Raw genomic sequence first — 19,786 nt, 5'->3', positions numbered from 1 at the left:
GTGTTATCATACCAATGAAAAAATTTAATTTAATCAATTGATTGATGTGCCACACCACTGACAATGAAAACAATGAAAATATGGGTCAACCTGGATTTGATTTTGTATGTTCTAATTTCATAACACCATTTTAATTTGAATTATTTTCAAGTAGGTTTCCTTTTTGTTTTATTGTTATTATTCACATCTATTCGAAAAATAGGTACCTACCTTAATTTGTTTAAATTTGTTTTCCAAATTGTTCCATTTTCAAAATATTTGTATAAAACATTTGAAAATATTATATGACAGTTGTGAGCGGTAAAATAAAAGGAGCAAGTTGGAATTTCAAGAATTAATAAAAAATGGCAGATGATAATGTGCAAAATATGTTCGGCAAAAATTATGATACGGAAACACTAAAGGACACTTTTGTTCATGATATAAAATTGGATGTTTCAAAACGGGTATGTAATCAATATTTTTTAGTAACTTTTTCCTTATTCCATTTTTATACAAAATGGCGGGAAAATGTGAACTTTTTGTAAAACCATTCGCTTTGTTTCTGAATGTTTTCTAAAAACAGTATTTTGGTTGCATTATTTGAATTTTCTTGGCTTATATTATGTTAGATAAGTTTTATTATCATTATGCTGAACTTTTGATTGACTTTAGGATCACGAACTGCATGCAAGGCTTGATACATTGAATGAGAATCTGGATGAAACATTAGATAAAGTTCTGAACAAGTTGAATGAAGAAAAACAAAAATCGGAACGGTTGAGAAGTACTCTTGGTAAGAAAAATAAATACACACTTATTTATTCATTTATAATATCAACATACTTTTTTTACAAAATAGAATTATCCTATTAGAGATATGACTAAGAGATAAAAGCAGAATGAACGCTGTTGAAATGCACTCCCTCAGACGAGTGTGTGAAGAATCATTGTATGACAGAATTAAAAACGAAGATATAAGAAAGGAATGTAAGGCTGAACAAAGAATAATTGAAAAGATTAGGAAGAGTTCTTTGCGGTGGTATGGACATGTGGAGCTAATGGATAACGAGAGAATGACTAAGAAAATATATGTGGCGAATGTGAGAGGGAAAACAGAACGAGGACGACCGAAAAAGACTTGGCACGATCAGATCAATCAGAACCTAAAATCTGGCGGTGTCAAAAGTCTGCGTAATCGGAGGGCATGTATGACTAGATGTATGGATGTGAAGAAGGCGAGGAGTGTATGCCAGAACAGAAGAGTGTGGCGTTCCATCTTTTCTGCCTACCCCTGTGAAGAAACGACGTGATGGTAGTAGTAGTAAGAGAAGCGCACAGTAAATATATGTATTTGCATTGGAGTTATTACATATTGAATTTAAAATGTTATCAAGAAAATGATTTATGACTTACTTATACCCTATTTCAGTTCTTGTAAAATGAGTTTAAAATACAAAATGCATGTTTTTAAAATGTCATAATTGCCACCTTTGATAACAAAATTTAAAAAATATACATAAGTTATTGGAAAGATTAGTAATATAAGAAGGGCTTTTTTTAAAAGAAAAAAGGTCCCGGAACTCGCTTCATGTGAAGCTTTCTAATAAAAAAATATATATTAAAATATCATTTAAGTATTCATTGCATTTTCATATTTTATCATTTTTGTGAATTATATAAATATAGATTGTAATTACGCAAGTGCAAACATTGTTTTGTCTAATTGATTTTGAAAAATAAAATAAAATAATTATCTGTGAAAAATGGCGCTGGAACGCCGTTCCACCGCATTAAATGGAAAAAAGCCCTGAATATAAGTAAACTTTATAAGTAATTACAAAAAAAAATCGGGAAAAAAAGTGTCATAGACTCTTGAATCACAGTTTCTCGGTTCGAACCTACTCTACCACAATTTGATACCTATTTCTAATAATGAGCCGCTTAGGCTCACAGAAATAGTATGAAATTAAAGTATTTTTGAAAATCATAAAAACACAAATATTTCTCTTTAAAAAAAAAAGATTCAGTAAAATAATAAAATAATGTTTGTGTGCAGACTATGAGGAAACCAAGCTGGCAGAGATAGAGAACCAGGTAAAGGCGGAGATGGAAAGGGGAAAGAGAGTGAAGGAGGAAGTGGACTTCTTGAAGCAGCTGCAGGATAGTGAGGAAGAGCTGGTCGAGTCTTCCGTGTAAGTATTAGGGTTGTCATACACTAATCAACTCCATACAGTATCCCCATCGCCTCAAATCAAATCATTCCAATTTTGAAATACAGTAAAACCACGATATAATGGTCTAATTGTCGCCCTCCATGGGGTAATGGTTAGCATGTTTACCTATGGTGCAGGAGGTCCCGGGTTCGATTCTCAGGGGGGGTGAAAATAGGTATTAGTGATTTTACACTGTAATATTTATTTAATACTACCCTGGGCGGGTCCCTGAAGCACAGGATTAATCACCTTGCCTTCATATAACTAAGGATCAAGATAACACTGTGTTAATACGATGCAGTGCCCTATGCGCCATTGGTTGTGGATAAGGGTTAGAAGAAGAAGAAAAAACACGAAGGAATATACTTATTTGTGATGTTTAAATAGAAAGTAGAATTTGATTTTGAACAAAGTAATGAGTTTCCATGTATTTTAAAATAACTTTTATCAGGTTAAGTACCGTAAAGTGGGTATACATTGCACCAAAATACTGCATTTTTTCAAAAATTTGTCTATTCAGATCAGGTTTTTTACTTTTTCTGAGGTTTCAACTATTGCAATGTAATAACACATATACCTGTAACATGTCTGATACATTTTTAAATTTTTATTTATTTTGCCTGTATTTTTTTTTATATTTATATTTTGGTGCAAAGTATCCCGGGGTAAAGTACAACTTTGCACCATGATATTTTCTCTACACTTTTCGTACTAGAATCCAAATTGATGCAAAGTAAAGGCTATTCTTCAAGTTTCGTTGCACCTTATGAAGGGTTTTGGCTCACAGTTCGCTAAATGCAGATTATAATATTGTGTAATTATGGAAAAATAAGACACTTGATAGAAGAATTTTTAAAAAATATTAAAAAATCTAAAAAAAATGTTTTTTTTTTCCAATACTGAAGGTTTAAAATTACATAAAATAAAAGGTGGATATTAAAACATATCGTACTACATGGATATTAGGAATTAAAATGAAATTAGGTCTAAATATGGTCAAGTTCCGGGATGGTAAAGAAACCTCTTTTGGATTGCATTTTCGGTTCTTTTATGGAACCCGCTACATCCTTCCAAGAATATTGAAGAAAATCATCCTTCATCGGCCACTTCCACGGTTTGAGACTCTCCTGCATGAATTTAACAGCTCTGTCTTTCTTTATTTCCAAAATCTGTCCCGGAAATTTTTCTCCTTCATAATGAAATACGACATATTCTCCCACCTTCTTTTTTACTGGTCCTAATGAAACTGAAGAACAAATACGATAACTGGTTTAAGTCATCGTTTTTGTTCTTCTCCCTCTTCCTCAAAGCTTCCGTGTGAACTATTATCAGTTAATGCTAGATATGCTGGAAGTTTCGATGCGGAAGGTGGGATCATTGATGTAGTTGGTTCCGGTAGCGTTTGTGTCTCGTCAACGTTCATTTCGACATTTGGATCGTGAGCAATGCTCTTACCTGGTTCTATCGGTATCGTTTTCCTGCGTTTTAAGACTGAATTCTTTGGGTTGAATCTGTTTTCTTCCAAAAACTGTTGAAAACTCTGGCGCACGTCATCGTCATACGCTTTTAATGGCAACCGATTAAGCAACTGACTAGTTTTAGCAACAGTCAAGGTTTTATGTCTTTACAAAAATGATCTATCCATTCAGAGCCTGGTACGTTGTTCTTTAATATTCGTACTCTTCTGCCAAATCTATCCAAATAGGCTATTAGAATGTAGCGAAGGTTAAAAATACTCACTGGGAAACCGTACTCACTCATGTCTACTATGCAGTTTACGAAGGATTGCTCTTCGCCCTTGTCACATATCGGAGGTTTTCCCACAGGTTTTGTGTGCTGACCTTATAGTGAGCTTATAGTTAATCGTCCTTCTGGGGATTTTGAAAATTTTTTCAGCCTTTCTTTGACTGATTGTACCATTTCGAATGGCCTCCAAATACTGCTCCACTCTCTTTGGTGTAAAATCGTAGTATCGTCTGGTATAAGGCCGCTGTTTGTGTGTTCTTGACATTTTTGAAAAAAATATACCATCAGGAATTAAGTAAGTACACAAAACCTATAGATATTTAGCAAAAATGTCAAGTTCTATTAGCCGTTTTAAAACTTTTGATCAAATAAATTAACTATGGCCCTTTGTGGATACTTTGCACCAGGTGCAATGTTACCCCAAATGTGGTCAATACAAGTCAGTTCCTAAAAAAATATTATTTTTACATAAACTTGACAACGTAACCAAAAAATACAGCATTTGAGAAAAGCAGGGTCTACCTACTTACGATTTAGAGACCACTCACTTGTTGTAACTTGTTTCGGTATACTGATTACACTGGATTTTTTCGGGTACAATTTTCAGACCGAAAACTTTCTTTACGTTCGGACAGGAAAAACGCATTGAAGCAATAGCGACCGACTGTTACTTCTCTAAACTAAAAAGTAGATTGAAGTACCATCTATCAGAAACAATAGAAAGTAGAATGAAAAATGACATGTATCAGAGATGACCAGCTCCACAATTTCTTTACACAAGGTGGTGCAAAGTATCACCCATGGTGCAAAGTATACCCACTTTACGGTATTTTTACATTTTTATCGATTTCGTTTTGTTTATTGAACCAGATAGCTTTTAAATTATGTAAACTCTTGAAAAAAATTTAATCATGTGATATTTTTAGTTCTCCTTTTTCCCAAAGATAAATATTTGTTTTTTTATTTGCAAAAATACTTATTCTGTTATTTTTCAGGAAAAAATATATAACCGTTTTCAAAGAACTATCGGACTCCTTTCGCCGCGGTCCTCAACTTTACGTGAGTACATCCATCTCTTTTATTTCATACGAATAATTCTATTTGACATCAAGTCAACAGTGCATCGATTCGACATAGTGCTCTTTGCACTATTGAGTCCGAGGCCTTCCTCGGACTCAATAGTGCAAAGTTATTTCAATATTTCCTTCATTTGTCCCTTGACAAAGAAGAAAAATAAAAATCTTAACACACTCTCCTTATCATCCATTGTTTACTTTGTATAATACCACTTTAATAAACACTTATTTGTGACTACCAGTTTTGGAAAATCATTCCATCGTCAAGTCATTTAAATAAAAAAAATGGGTGAGTCCAAATACTTGTTCACAAATCGGGATTATCTCTGCCCAGGAGTTATTTTTCACATTTTTGACATCTCAACATAGATGAAGAAGAATATGTTAGTCTGGGAATTTACAGGGCTTTCGACTGTCATAGGCTAAGTTGAGTGATCACTTTACACACATGTAACATTCACCAATTCTACCCATTATTAGCAACCACACGGCTCAAATTTGTGAACAAGTATTTGGACACCCTTAAACTTTCTACTTCTTCGGATTAGCCTCCTGCGATGATGATTCCCAGCAGTTAATCCATCTCTTTGATGGTATGCTCGGGAGTCGTCTGCCTTGAGTTGCAATGTGGGGGAGTCTGGACGGTTCCATTCTCCTCACATGGGCATACCATTGTCTTCCCCACCTAATGATGTCTTGGATCTCGCATATTTCTCTTATCCTGGTGTTCCTTCTTCTATCTTGTAGACTTTTGCCAGATATGCATTAAAATGTTGTAAACATTCAAATTGGCCCGATCGTTATTTAGGCAGATGAAGTTTTGAAGGAAGAGATCCAGCAGCTGCGGGAGACGGCCGGCTCTCTGCGACAAACTCTGAGTGACATGGAAACTGAACTCTCCTCAATCAAGGGCACGTTCCTCACTCATAAAGAGGACGACGTCATGTTCCAGTCGGTCAGGGACATTATGTAAGTAGGAACATACCATTATGTAATAAAAACTATAGATATATTACAGTTGTCCCACAGAGATACAGCAATTTATGGGAATATAATCAAAATGTAACTTTGTTTTAAAATCACTATAAATATTTTATTATAACTTGATTATAATGTCTACCGGTTTCCAAGCTAACCGCTTCTTTATCAAGACTGATTAATTACTTAGTAAATTACTATACTCATAATATTAGTATTGATCAGTCTTGATAAAGAAGCGGTTAGCTTGGAAACCGGTAGACATTATAATTAAGCTATAATAAAATATTTATAGTGATTTTAAAACAAAGTTACATTTTAATTATATAATGGAAAATCACAAAGTTATTGCTTCAAACATAAATTATAATTTATGGAAGTCTGGGTATTTACAGGGCTAACGACATGTCATAGGCTGGTCCACTTCATTACTAACATTCATCAACCTGCCTATGATTGACAATCTTTCTGCTGTTTCCATGTTCATTCTCTAGGAGCGTATGGCTAACACGAGACTTTTCCAATTCACTCTGTCATGCGCCATCATCTTTAACTTCCTCCCAGGTCAGTCCGGCATCCTGAAGTTCCGTTGAGTAAAGTCGGTGAATGGTCATCAGAGGTCTTCCAACCACATTTATGTCTTGATTACCGCATTACTCAAATTTTTGTAACTCCTATATGTATCATTAATCTCATGACGTTTTATGTGTGAGTTCACTGGAGCCATCTAAGGATGGCTTGAGAAAGATTTTATTTAGCAGAGCTTCCAAGCTTCTAAGCTTTACAAGTTCCAAAAATTAAGTAGTATTATGACCAGAATAGTGAATGTTAAGTGTATTAAGCTAGCCGATACCTGGTCACAAGCCCTATAAATGCCACATGAATGAAAAAACACCTTCCATGAATTTCTTCCTCTCTTTACCTAAACTGGCATTTGCCATATATTGCCGGTAAATGTTTTATATGAAATACTAATCAATAAAAGAGTTTTATCAAGAAATTTTAATACAATGCATAATATATATTTTTTAAATCATTTCAGGAATAATTCAGGAGATGCAAACTTTATGATTTCCTTGTTGAATCATACAAATAGCAAATGGATAAAGGATATTGAAATGGTGTCTAGCAAATTAAACCATGCGGGTGTGGATAAAAATGCCATATAAACTATTTAAATCAATAAATATTTAAGTAATTAAAAGTCGCTTTTTTTGTTAATTTCTTTATTTTAATTTCTTGTATTTTACTCTGAGAAACCCCAAAACTAACAGCTAGCAGTTTTAACCTTTCCGGGAGTATGGACGTAAATGAACGTCGGTGCGAATTTTCCTTAAAAGAGTATCGACGTAAATAAACGACGAAGTCCGTATGTCGTTTGGTATGATGTAACTTGTATGGCAATGACATCTGTGGATATTTGTGTGTAATTTTGTCATAATTGAAAAATATTTCGAAGGAGTGTTTTTAAAAAAAAAATAATTAAACATAATTTCTATCTTCATAATACATCGATTTAATGAGAGAGAAAAAAAATTTGTGTAAAAAGAACCCACTCCCCAGAGAAAGTCGGACATCAGTTTTTGTAATCCCGGAAAGGTTAAGTAAATAAAATACCAAATTCAATTAGCATTAAATTAGCAATTAAATTCAAGCATTAAAAAATAGTTTATTAAGTTTTAAATACATTGTGCTCTTATATAAGGCTTCATTACAATTTGTGAATGAATAATGTAACATTTATATTGATAGAATAAATGTAGTAAAATTTAATAACAATATAACACTGATCAATTAATAAACTAATTGATTTGAACATTTGTGAACAGAGAAATATAAGGTATTTCAATATGTATATTATAAGTATGTAAACGTAATAACATTGTAACATGTGTAATAAAAATGATTTATAATTTGTTAAAATATTACAAAATATAATATGAAAAAAAAAGTAAAAGTTTTATTGTAATATTTACGATTCTGATCAGACTTCGTATATCTTTTTTACAAGAATTATAGACTTCGTACATATATCTTTTATTGAATTTTCAAATTTACTAAGATATCTGTAATTTTCATGTAAATTTTAAAAAGTACAGTCGATTTCATGTGAAATAACAAGGCGAAACAATTTTTAATTATAAAATACAATTCAGTAGACTCTAAAAATTAGTGTTTAATTTTAATTTGATATGAGTTCTAAAAATTAAACATGTAATTTTATCGTTAAATTGAATTACATGGGTGAACAGTTAAATATTTTACGGATTTTGTAAAAAAATCTTTGAGTTCTTATTGCTTGGAGAAAACTAAATACCAACATTCAAAATAAATGTGAAAGTTTTGCGTTGTTTTTAATAAATAATAATCCACAAATGAAAAGTTCTTTGGTGAAAATAATTTTTCTGTTATCACTGGTGCATTGAATTTTTTTTTCACATGTTATTAGTATTCTAAATTAGCAAACGGTGGACAAATCTTGGAAAAACTTGATAAAAATTGATATTATATAGAAGGCAAAATACATAAAAGGTCTCCTTAAATTCGTTATTTGGAGAAAATTACTAGAATAAAAATGTTATAAGGAAGTTTGACTGTACTTTTAAAGAAATTTGTATAAATAATTTATAACATAATGTTTTTAGCTTATATATGTTTTCATTTCGCATTTACAAATTATTTTATTGCTTATTAAAAAAGATGAGTTTACAATTGGTAATTGGATTTTGGTTAAAACCCATATTTGTTAACTGTGATAAATACACAGTGATACATATAATAAAACAAACAAAAACGATTACCATTATTATATAATGTTCTAAAAAATTTAATGTAATATAAATGTTAATATTTTATTTTTAATGGAGTAATTTTTCAACAAGTATACATCACCACAGGAGTGAATTTGAAACAAGGATATAATATTTTGACATATATGTATAATTTTAGTAGAAATAAAATAAAAATCCATATGATTCATTTGTAAATAAATGGCATAAATAAACACAAAAATATGGCAGCTTATTTTCACAGCATGAGAACATATTAACTGGAATCTTTTTTAAATTCTGTTTAAATGACCTTGATTTTATATATTTTATATAATTTAAGCGTACATATATGGTAAGTATCGATTATAAGGCATTTTCCAATATATTATGTTTATAGGTTCTTCTATGGCGAATCAGAGGAATTTTATGTAAAAATGTATAATTAAAAACATACATTTTAAATACATTATTTGATAATAAGACAAAGCCAATAAAGCCACAAATATAATAATAATAAAAAAAATTACAAAGATATTTTTCTTACAAAGTAAAAAATAACTAAAAAACTACAAAATTATTTTTAAGCTGCATATCTACTACGATTGTGAATAAGTAGCGCTTTGCAAATGATTGCTAATAGATACATTCATGCGTTCTGAGCATCCCAGATTCATCTCAATCAAATCTAACGAGAACACATTGAAATCATACAGGAAAACGCAGTGCCTTAATGTAGTGACCACACTTTGTTTAGGAAATAATTGACAATTCTGACATTGGCTACAAATATTCAATACATATTGAGGAGCACGTATATTTGCGGCTGTATCAAGTCTAATTTAAGCTGTAAATTTGAAAAGGGCTATTAATTCGCTTACGTAATAGATACGCATCTTCATATGACTTAATACATAAGTATCTTGGATACAAAGAAATATTCAATTAAAAAAATAACACGATATTAAGCATAGCAATGTTTTGATTACAAGAACTTAACATATACTAAAAAATTACTATGATTTAAAATTAAAGATATAAAAATGGAGAATAGAAAAATAGTATGTGAAAAGGTATGAGATTAGAGTTAGTATAATATTATGTAAATGCATCACAGTGGCTCGGTTTCATAATAACACAAAAAGCAACAAAAAAATAAAGCTAATATATTGTAAAAATAAGCACAAACACAAGCTAACACTCTTGAATATTTATATGTAATTGCAAATTGACAAACAACAAAAAAAACTTTCATGGATGTATGTGTGAGCATTGTCCCTTTTTACATAAATTGTAATTTTTGTGCAATATTCACAAGTATGTGCAATGTGTAAATCACATTTTCATGGCGCGATGGTTATCACGTTATGTTGGCGTTTCGTTTTTGACAGTTTAAGTTTAAATCCTTTTAGGACAGTGTAATAATTTTAAAAAAAAAAAGACAAAAAGGTGTGTATTTATTTTTTAAATTAAGTACTTCTTACTTAGTGACCGACTTTAGATCCAGAGACTGTGATTTTAGCAAATTGATCAATAAATAAGGAGGGAACATGTAATATTATAGGGTAGACAAGAAAATATGTACAAATAAGGTACACACTCTTGGAGATTGTCAACGCTTTGTGTAATGAATAGTGGCTGAAACTCAAACTGAAAAAAGGCATTCCCAGTCATTATCTAATGGAATTAACAGGAATTAAGTTAGAAAAGATAACTGCAGAAAACCAGAATGTTGCATTTCTGCTATGGAAAACTGGTCATGAGTAAACAGATGGCCATTAAGTAAGAAGTACTTGCATTTACAATTTTAACACCAGATGTTCATTATCGAACTTCTAGAATCGGTTCAAAACATCTTCGATGTACGAAATAAACAGATTTTTCAAAATAAAATAAAATAAACCAAATTGTCAGACAAAAGTAGGCTTGCCAGATTTTTGAAATATTCAACCGGATACCGAAATGCCCCCAGCGTACAGAACAGTGACATAAATGACAAAGTAATTCTCCTAAATAATCCTTGACAGTTAATTATATACAGATTTTTTTGTCATCTATAATCAAATTAAATTTTACTGGGACGTGAAGTAAACCGGCCGGAACAATGGGATTTTTTCTGAAAAACCGGGATTGTCCCGGTCAAACCAAAACGTCTGGCAAGCCTAGACAAAAGGGATCATACATTTCATTGTGTATAAATTATTTTAAGTACAGAAATAAACTAAATTTAATCTTAAAGATCAATTTGAGTTAAAATTGCAACAATATTTTTTTTTTAAATAATCATTGGCAAAATTAAATATTTATATTAAAGAAAAACTGTATTCTAGCTACAATTTACACACACTTTTTGTTTGAAATAGTACATTTTATAGAGAGGAAAAAATTGTACCATAGATATTGATAGAAAAATCGTCAGACATTTTCATTGAAAAACAAAATGAAATTTTTCATCATTTAACACTGTAGTTTATACGGCGACATTGTAAGAAAAATACAGATATCAAAATAACAATGGTGCAATTAAAACTCAAATTATATTTTTATTCCATGAGAACCATTTGTAAAATGTAAACAAAAATTGAACAAAGATGAAATTAAAGTCAATGTTTTGTAGCGCACACACACAGTGTTACCAACCTAAATAACACTTTTGGAGGAATTATCTTTAAAAACACTAATAGTGGAATTCTTAAAACAAACAATTATTTTTAATGTGACAAATAATGATCAAGCATTCAATAAGGCAATATATAGATGAGTATACCTATTATCAAAACAATAATTAGTGTTAAAACATCTTTTTTACTATAAATGTATTCCATAACCTCACTTTATGACTCATGACAGGCGAATAAATAGACCATACACAAAATTCTACAGGTAGGTACTTTTAATTTTGTTGGGTTTTTGGCACATGGATCTTGAACACCGGTAATTTTCTAGAGAATATTTTAACTAAATAAGGTTAGGTAAAGATATAGAGAGAGGATTGGATTTTTTTAAATGGAATTTTCACCGCAAGGTCAAACTTGATGAAACATATATCGCTCACTCCTTTCAAGAACGTCATAAATCAAAAATCGTCAATTTTCAGTTGTGCATGTTTTCGGAATGCCCAGAAAATGTACTATATCCCAGCAAAAGCGGCATATTTTTAACTTAATATTTACCCGCTACAGGGCACAAAATGTTGTTTTTGCATTTTGAAGAAAATGTATTGTTTAATTATTTTTATAAACAAATTAAATATTTTTCAAATGGAGAAAAAACTTTCAGGTTTTACCTAAAAAGATCTGTTGCACAGTAAAAAGTTCAATAAGTGGCTTGATATTTATTTTGAATACATTGTGTTATATTTTTAAACTTTAAAATCGTTCTCCTGAAAAATCAAGTATTTTGATTTATGACGTTCTTGAAAGGAGTGAGCGATATGTAGTTATATTATAACTCGCCAAATCTGATTTCGTAACATACTCTTTGAGAACATGTTAGCGTAAAAAAAATAATGCCACGCAAGAAAAATATCAGATTAAATCTACCTCATATTATAAGTGTGACTCTGTTTTTTTTTTTAGTAAAGTTTTTTATATCGAATACATTAGGGGCTAAATTAGTGTTAGATGGCAATTTAAATGACTGTAATACTTTGTATCTGTCTTATTTCTTTACATATTTTAATGAGATTAGTACCGATTGTCTTGCGATTCTTTGACATATTGATTTATTTGTTTGATAACAAACTAAAAAAAAAATAATACCCTATTGACTTGAAAATGCATGTTTTTCACCCTGTATTTTGATCAGTGCAATTTGTTGCTTTACTATGTAAAGTTCTGGAAAAACACATTCGATAGTTTCGTTGTCAAAACATAGTTATTCAATATGTATTAACCTAAATATGTAAGTACAATACAACTTCAGATAGAAGTAAGCTTGAAAGATTGCTATTAAATTCCTTGATCTGAGTTTTTTCAAATAATTGGCAATAAATTGATATCAGACAAAATTGAGGTAGTTTTTTTTTAAATATACAGCGTCCTTGTATTGATTATGATGAAATTTAGCAGACTTACATGATTAAAATAAATAAATTTATTTGGTAGTATGTAATATTTTTTTGCTGTCTTTCGCCACTTTTTTTCTAAGAACACAATCTCCGTACAAACTGTTGAACTATTGTTTAGAATTTGCAGTATCAATACGTTGTTTGCGGGAAACGCTTCAAAGCATCTTTTACATACTGTTGGTAGAGAGCGGGAGATGCTTATTAGCATTCTATCCTTCTGTTGACTATGTATGTACTTTTGTGGCTACGTAACACTTCAATACTGCCAGACAGCCACTAAAGTGCAGTAGTACATGTGATTTGTATTATTAGAATGCCATTCAATATAGTCACTATGTATGTATACACCTGTTTACGGATCTTGGCATGCCTACAGCATGTTGTTAACATATTGTTTGCGGGAAACACTTAACTGTTTTTTACAAACTGTTGGTATAGAATGGGAGACGTTTATAAGCGTTCTATTTACTTACTTTTGGTAGAGCGCGAGAGACGCCAAAAAACACTACAGATCGAAATAGAGTTTGCGGTTACTTGTGATTAGTATACCGAGGGTCGGGCGGCAGACTGTCTGAGTATAATTAGTGTCGGGGTTAATAGAAAAACTGCCCAACAACAATATGTTAAATACCATCACATAACAAAACCATTGTAATATCTTATTTTAAAGAGAGCTCTCGTTTGCTAAATACATAGAACATTCAAGTATTGAAAAATAATACGCCATTAATCTAAATTTGTCTGATACCTTTGGCAGTTTGAAAGTATCCCCCAAAAGTGTTTGAACAATTTGTGTGAATGTAGAGGTGAGGTAAAAACATGAGGACAGATTAAGTTTCGTACTGGTCGTGCTTAGTCTTTGAATTCAGGCAGCAGATCCATCCACCAAGTCTGGGCCTGCGTCAGATCGCAATCTCCCAAGTTTATGATAACCTGTGAAAAAAAATCAATCTCAATCAAATTGATGAAAATAAAAATATTTGAAGCATTGAATAAAAGTTCTTTTTGTATTCTACTTCTTCTTTTTCTTATATTGGATCTGAAGATCTGTTTTATTTTTTCAAGAAAGTGACTTGTAATGTTGGTGCCCAGCTATTCTTCCATTTCCTTGATGGAAGGCGGTGACCCAGTGGCATTTCGTTAGCCGTAATGTACAATGTCTTTTTGTATTGTTATAAATGAACAAAAACATATAAAATGACAAATTTAAATAGCGCAAATAGCTCTCAATGATAACCTTAGGTCTAAACTCAGAATTTTTTTTTTTAAAGGCATAACCCACATAGCTTGTTAAAAATCTTCAAGGTGAACCTAACCTAACTTAATCTAGCCTTACCTGTCCGATGATTGGACTTCCTCCAGCAAAGAAGCCTTTCTGCGAGGCGACGGACACCTCCAGTTGGTGAGAATTCACCTCTCCTTGAGACATTAGGTATTCAAATGTTTCATCGTATATCGGGTTGCAATTATCTTTCATGACCTAAAAAAAATAATGAATTCTAAATGGCGGTTCCCATATTGTCCCATGAAATCGAGGTCATATTGCTCACTCCTTTCAAGAACGTCATAAATCAAAAAAATTGATTTTTCAGGAGAATGTTTTTAAAATTTATAAATATAATACAATGTATTAAAAATAAATATCAAGTCACTTATTAAACTTTTTACTGTGCAACAGATCTTTTTAGGTAAAACCTGAAGGTTTTTTTCTCCATTAGGAAAATATTTAGTATATTTAAAAAAAATAATTAAACAATACCTTTACTTCAAAATGCAAAAACAACACTTTCTGCCCTGTAGCGGGTAAATATTAAGTTTAAAATATGCCACTTTTGCTAGGATATAGTACATTTTCTGGGCATTCCGAAAACATGCACAATTGAAAATTGCCAATTTTTGATTTATGACATTCTTGGAAGGAGTGAGCGATATGTGCATTACATTTTTAAATACGGGAAGTTGAAACAAGGGAAAAGACCAAGGTAACAGATGTGGCTCAAAGAATCGCAGAAGAAACAAAAGTGGAACTGGGCAGGTCATGTGGCAAAAATGTCTGAGGATAGATGGACGAAAAAAGAGGCCCAGAACAGGACGCAGAAGCGTGGGTCAGCCCAAGACAAGATGGTCCGATGACATTAAAAAAGTGGCAGGCAGAGAGTCGCATCCAACAGACAACTGTGGAAGCAATGACTTTTCTCCAGTTATCCCTTGACCATGCTGCACGTAGCGCTCCAACCACCGAGGTGCCTGCTGCTGCCTTAACTTGATCCATCGTGTGGGGAATCTTCTTCTCCCTCTCTTCCCCTCCAGGCTACCGATGACAACCAGTCATTCCGGACTATCCTCATTGCCACAAGCAAAGTGTCCAAAGAACTGAAGAATCCATCGTGAACAGACATTGGCCAGAGTCAAGCCATCTAAATGTAACTCCTGATATATTAAACATGAAACTTACGGCGGTTTTACGCTTGGAGTCCTTAGACCTTCCGGGCAGCAGGTAGAGTTTCACATACGGATCCGGGATATTGGACGGGTCCTTGAGAGGTATATGGCTAAAATAAATATAAAATAATGAGACATTAAACGTTAATTTGTGGTCCAGTTTGATGTAAGTAGATGAAATGAGGTAATTTTATACTTACGCAATCTTGTGGACAACAACGACCAGTCGTTGTCTCTGCACACTGTAGCGCAGAGTCAACTGGATCCTTCCTAAGCCAGCCTCGCCAGCTGAACTGTAAATGAGGAATGAAAATGAAATATAAATAAATATTGTTAATGATATACAAAGTTGAAGAACCTTAGTCAGCCTTTTGACTTATGCCAATTAAATATTTAAAAAAAACTTTAAATCTTTACGTAATATAAAAAAATTAGCATCCGTATGTTTGTGTCCGCAAACCTCGAAGAGTAGTTGATGTATTGTATAATACAGTGATACCTCATATAACGCACTTTCTATTATTTTGTTAAAATTAAACATTAAAATTAAACTTTTTATTGGTTCTAGGAGCAAGTTCACTATGTGAAATGTCTTTTTCCATAACAATATATGTTTAAAAAAAATCATTTATTCTGTAGCATAAAATATGTTACTTTTTTTACTTACAATTCCATTTTTATTATTATTTAGTTTTATTGTAACTCAATTTTTCTAATAATTTTAAGGCATTACATATTATTACAATTTCTATACATCAAATATGCATTTTGTCTAGTAGTCTCTCAACTGTAGTCTCCATGATACATAGTCTCACAGCAGCAAACACAAAATCTACATCTCAACAAATGACCTTTGTTACTTTATAAAAAATACCTCTTATTTTTGTAATCTCACATCTAATGTATCATTTTTATATTTTGTATGTTAAAAGCATTGTTAACTTTGTGGTAATATAACACTCTCCTTATCATTCATCATTCACTTTATCAAAGTGGTATTACTTAATGTCAACAATGAATGATGTGTTTTAATATTTTTTATTTAATTTTAAAAAAATTATAAACTAACTAACTAACCATCACGCCGCTTCCCCGCAGGAGTAGGCAGAGAGAATCGAACGCCACACCACTCTGTCTTTGCAAACATTCTTCGCCTCTTCTACGTTCATGCATCTCTTCATACATACCCGACGATTATTACGACTCCTGACCCGGCTGCTTTCAAGTATTTGACATACCTGATTGTGCCAGGTTTTCCTCGGTCTTCCTCTGCTTCTTTTTCCAACTACATTTGCCTCATAAATTTGTTTAACCATTCTTGTATAATAATATTTTGTGTAACACTTACGATGTAGTGCTCAACGTGCGATGAATAACTTTGGGGCTCGGGGGATCTAGGTTCGCAGGCGGCATCACTGAAAATTACACATGTTCAAAGATAAATGTAAAAATTTCTTAAAATATATTAAAAAAAATTATCATCAGCTATTTCCATAAGATATAACAGTAGAACCCCCTCTCATCAGTCACCTTTGGGACTGAAAGTATGGTCGGAATGCAAAAAGGTCGGAATATCAGAACATACACAAAAATATGGATTTATCGTAAAATAAACAATATCTGAACTAAAATTACTGTACGTATTTTTCTCCACAATGTAGTCTACATTGAAAACGTTGCAATAAACCGCACAAAACCTGTCATTATTATTGAAAAACAGCAATACAATAAAGTTTATATAACAATACATACATATGAAAATTAAAAATAGCCTATAGCAAAAGATTATAGAAAAACATCACATCATATCGACGTGCCCTATGTAAAGTGCTCTAACTACATTTTTGTCAATTTTTAGATATTTGGTGTACGTTATCAACAGACCGTTATCTACAAATATAATAATAATAAAACCCTTATCCGCACCCAATGGTGCATAGGGCACTGCGTCATATAAACGCAGTGTTATCTTGAACGTTTAAACATGAAGGAAAGGTGATCAGCCCTCCGCTTCAGGTACCAGTCCAGGGTAATATTGAATAAATATTAAAGTGAAGAAATCACTTTTATTTATTTTACCCTTCTTGGGAATCGAACCCGGGACCTCCAGAACGGTAGCCGAGCGTGCTGACCATTACACTACGGAGGCGGACAAATATAAATGAACAAAAAAATATATATAAAATAAATTACGCCTAGTTTTCAGGCGTATAAGACGCTATCTACATCGAATTTTCGAAATGAACTGAACTCCTAAAACGCTAACTACTTAATTTTGACAAACGCATAAAGTTTTAAAACGATTTAATACATTATTTTATCGTGTTTTCGAATGTATAATACTAGTTTAGAATTTCAGATAAAACCCATATTATTAAAAAAAAATAAGTTGAAAAAATCTTCTAAGCTCTCTCCTGTAAAGTAACAGATTTGCTGATAGAGTACTTTACGTATGGGCCGTCGATATTATTTAATTCATAAGTATAAAAAATGAGAGTAAGTCCCTCTTCAAGCACAAGAGCTTAATCACTTTTTGGAGAGGAACAGCGTAACTAGTATTAAGATATGTTAAAAGTAGAAATGTCTAGCAAATGAATCAAATTATGATATTTTGTTGCAACTATAATAAATAATAATAATAATAAAACCCTTTTCCGCACCCCAATGGTGCATAGGGCACTGCGTCATATAAACGCAGTGTTATCTTGATCATTTACGCATGAAGGAAAGGTGATCAGCCCTCCGCTTCAGGTACCAGTCCAGGGTAATATTGAATAAATATAACAGTGAAAAAATCACTTATATTTATTTTACCCCCCTTGGGAATCGAACCCGGGACCTACGGAACGGTAGCAGAGCGTGCTGACCATAACACTACGGAGGCGGACTAAACTAATAATAAATAAATACATGAAAATAAATTTTTAAAAGTCAGTTAAAGATTTTTAGGAGTGGCAAACCAGCAGAGGGCAGATGAGAGGGATTCTACTGTGTATAAACTATGCTGTTTCAGGTGCATTAAATTACAATGATGTGATTGAGTAACGAGTATTAAATTGTTTAAAACATATAATTTATGTTAAATTTAACACAAACTTAATAAATGTTTAGATAATTATTGAAAATATATATGTGAAGGGGTCACACGATGTAACTGTCCACCTAGATTTTTTTTTTAATGTTGGGGTACCGGAAAGGGTTAATTATAATGTCTACCGATTTCGAAGCTAACCACTTCTTTATCGAGACTGATTAATACTTTAGATTAAAACATTATCTACTAAACAAAATTCTTTCTTCTAATTTTGAATTTTGTTTAGTGGATATTAGTATTAATCAGTCTTGATAAAGGAGCGGTTAGCTTCGAAACCGGTAGACATTATAATTAAGTTATAATAAAATATTTATCGTTTATAAAATACTATCTACTAAACAAAATTATTTTTTCTAATGGCCAAAATATTTTGAATTTTGTTAAGTAGATAGTGTTTAGGTATTAATCAGTCTTGATAAAGAAGTGGTTAGCTACGAAATCGGTAGACATTATAATTAAGTTATAATAAAATATTTACAGTTTATAAAACATTATCTACTTGACGAAATTCTAACGTCCAAAATATTTTAAATTTTGTTTAGTAGATAGTCTTTTAGCATAAATAAGTCTTGATAAAGAAGTGGTTAGCTTCGAAACCAGTAGACATTATAATTAAGTTATCATAAAATATTTATAGTGATTTTAAAACAAAGGATTTTTTTTTAAATTATAAAATAGAAAATCACAAAGCTAGAGCTTCAAATATAAATTATATATTCTCTCTGTATTAGTTTCAAGGAATCAATGAATACATACTTATGTCCTGGGCAGCCTCTTCCGGCATCGACTGTTTGGAGTCAATGCTAACATTGGCTTCTGTCGTGCTTTTCCTGTTCAGACTGGGAGTGCCTGTATAAAATTCTCCACATTGTAACAACCATTATCCTTCCCGTTAAAAGCCGACCAAATGCTGTCCCGTCAATTCTGGCAACGGCGGAAAGGAAAACCATTCAAGTCGCCAAAGAACGATGCACAAAAACTCGGGAGCTCTTGGCCAAAAAAACAACCAGAAAACTTCATTCGTAAATGGGAGGTTCAAAGGTCAATCGAGTCAGTCCATGTCGCATTTTTAGTTCGTAAGAATTATAGTATTGGGAAATGAAGTGTCGTCTCATCTCACATTTGGTAGGCTTTTGGACAGTGCATACAAACACATGACAAACATATTATTAATCACAAAATTTTCATCAGTCACATAGTTTAAACTTTTATTAATTCACAATGGGTGAGATATCTGCAGTGTCAAAGAAAGGAGACAGTGAAATATACAACTTGTTGCCTTGTAAAAATCATCTGTTATGACAAAATTTTATCATGCCATTTTTTTACCCTTTTGCTACCAGGACTTTTTTTTATTTTTTATGGAAAACCAACAGCTACAAATACATGACAGTAAACAAAACAGCTAACACAAAGCC

General features: G+C 32.0%; 2 protein-coding genes across 4 annotated transcripts in view; one reads left to right on the top strand and one right to left on the bottom strand.

Moving 5' to 3' along the window:
* The first annotated feature begins 285 nt into the window (after positions 1-285).
* LOC148307623 (uncharacterized) lies at positions 286-11,033 on the top strand. Its single transcript, XM_088263130.1, has 6 exons — positions 286-446; positions 655-775; positions 2,039-2,174; positions 4,937-5,000; positions 5,826-5,986; positions 7,038-11,033. The coding sequence occupies exons 1-6, from the start codon at positions 345-347 to the stop codon at positions 7,162-7,164; spliced, it is 711 nt and encodes a 236-aa protein (XP_088119256.1). The 5' UTR covers positions 286-344; the 3' UTR covers positions 7,165-11,033.
* A 2,437-nt stretch (positions 11,034-13,470) lies between these two features.
* The window catches only part of Esyt2 (extended synaptotagmin-like protein 2), a 56,973-nt gene continuing 50,657 nt past the window's right edge, over positions 13,471-19,786 (bottom strand). For all 3 annotated transcript variants that reach the window (XM_088263121.1, XM_088263120.1, XM_088263122.1), the window contains 6 exons: positions 19,125-19,217; positions 16,623-16,689; positions 15,475-15,567; positions 15,288-15,384; positions 14,169-14,312; positions 13,471-13,765 (listed from right to left, as the gene is read on the bottom strand). In XM_088263121.1, coding sequence (XP_088119247.1) covers positions 13,685-13,765; positions 14,169-14,312; positions 15,288-15,384; positions 15,475-15,567; positions 16,623-16,689; positions 19,125-19,217 — 575 coding nt within the window. In that variant the 3' untranslated portion in view covers positions 13,471-13,684. The remainder of the gene's footprint in view (positions 13,766-14,168; positions 14,313-15,287; positions 15,385-15,474; positions 15,568-16,622; positions 16,690-19,124; positions 19,218-19,786) is intronic.

The sequence above is a fragment of the Brachycentrus maculatus genome, unplaced genomic scaffold (assembly GCF_059751285.1).
Source record: "Brachycentrus maculatus isolate JH-2025_06_01 unplaced genomic scaffold, ASM5975128v1 h1tg000196l, whole genome shotgun sequence".
Lineage (NCBI taxonomy): Eukaryota > Metazoa > Arthropoda > Insecta > Trichoptera > Brachycentridae > Brachycentrus > Brachycentrus maculatus.
This window is presented reverse-complemented; position numbering and strand designations above follow the sequence as displayed.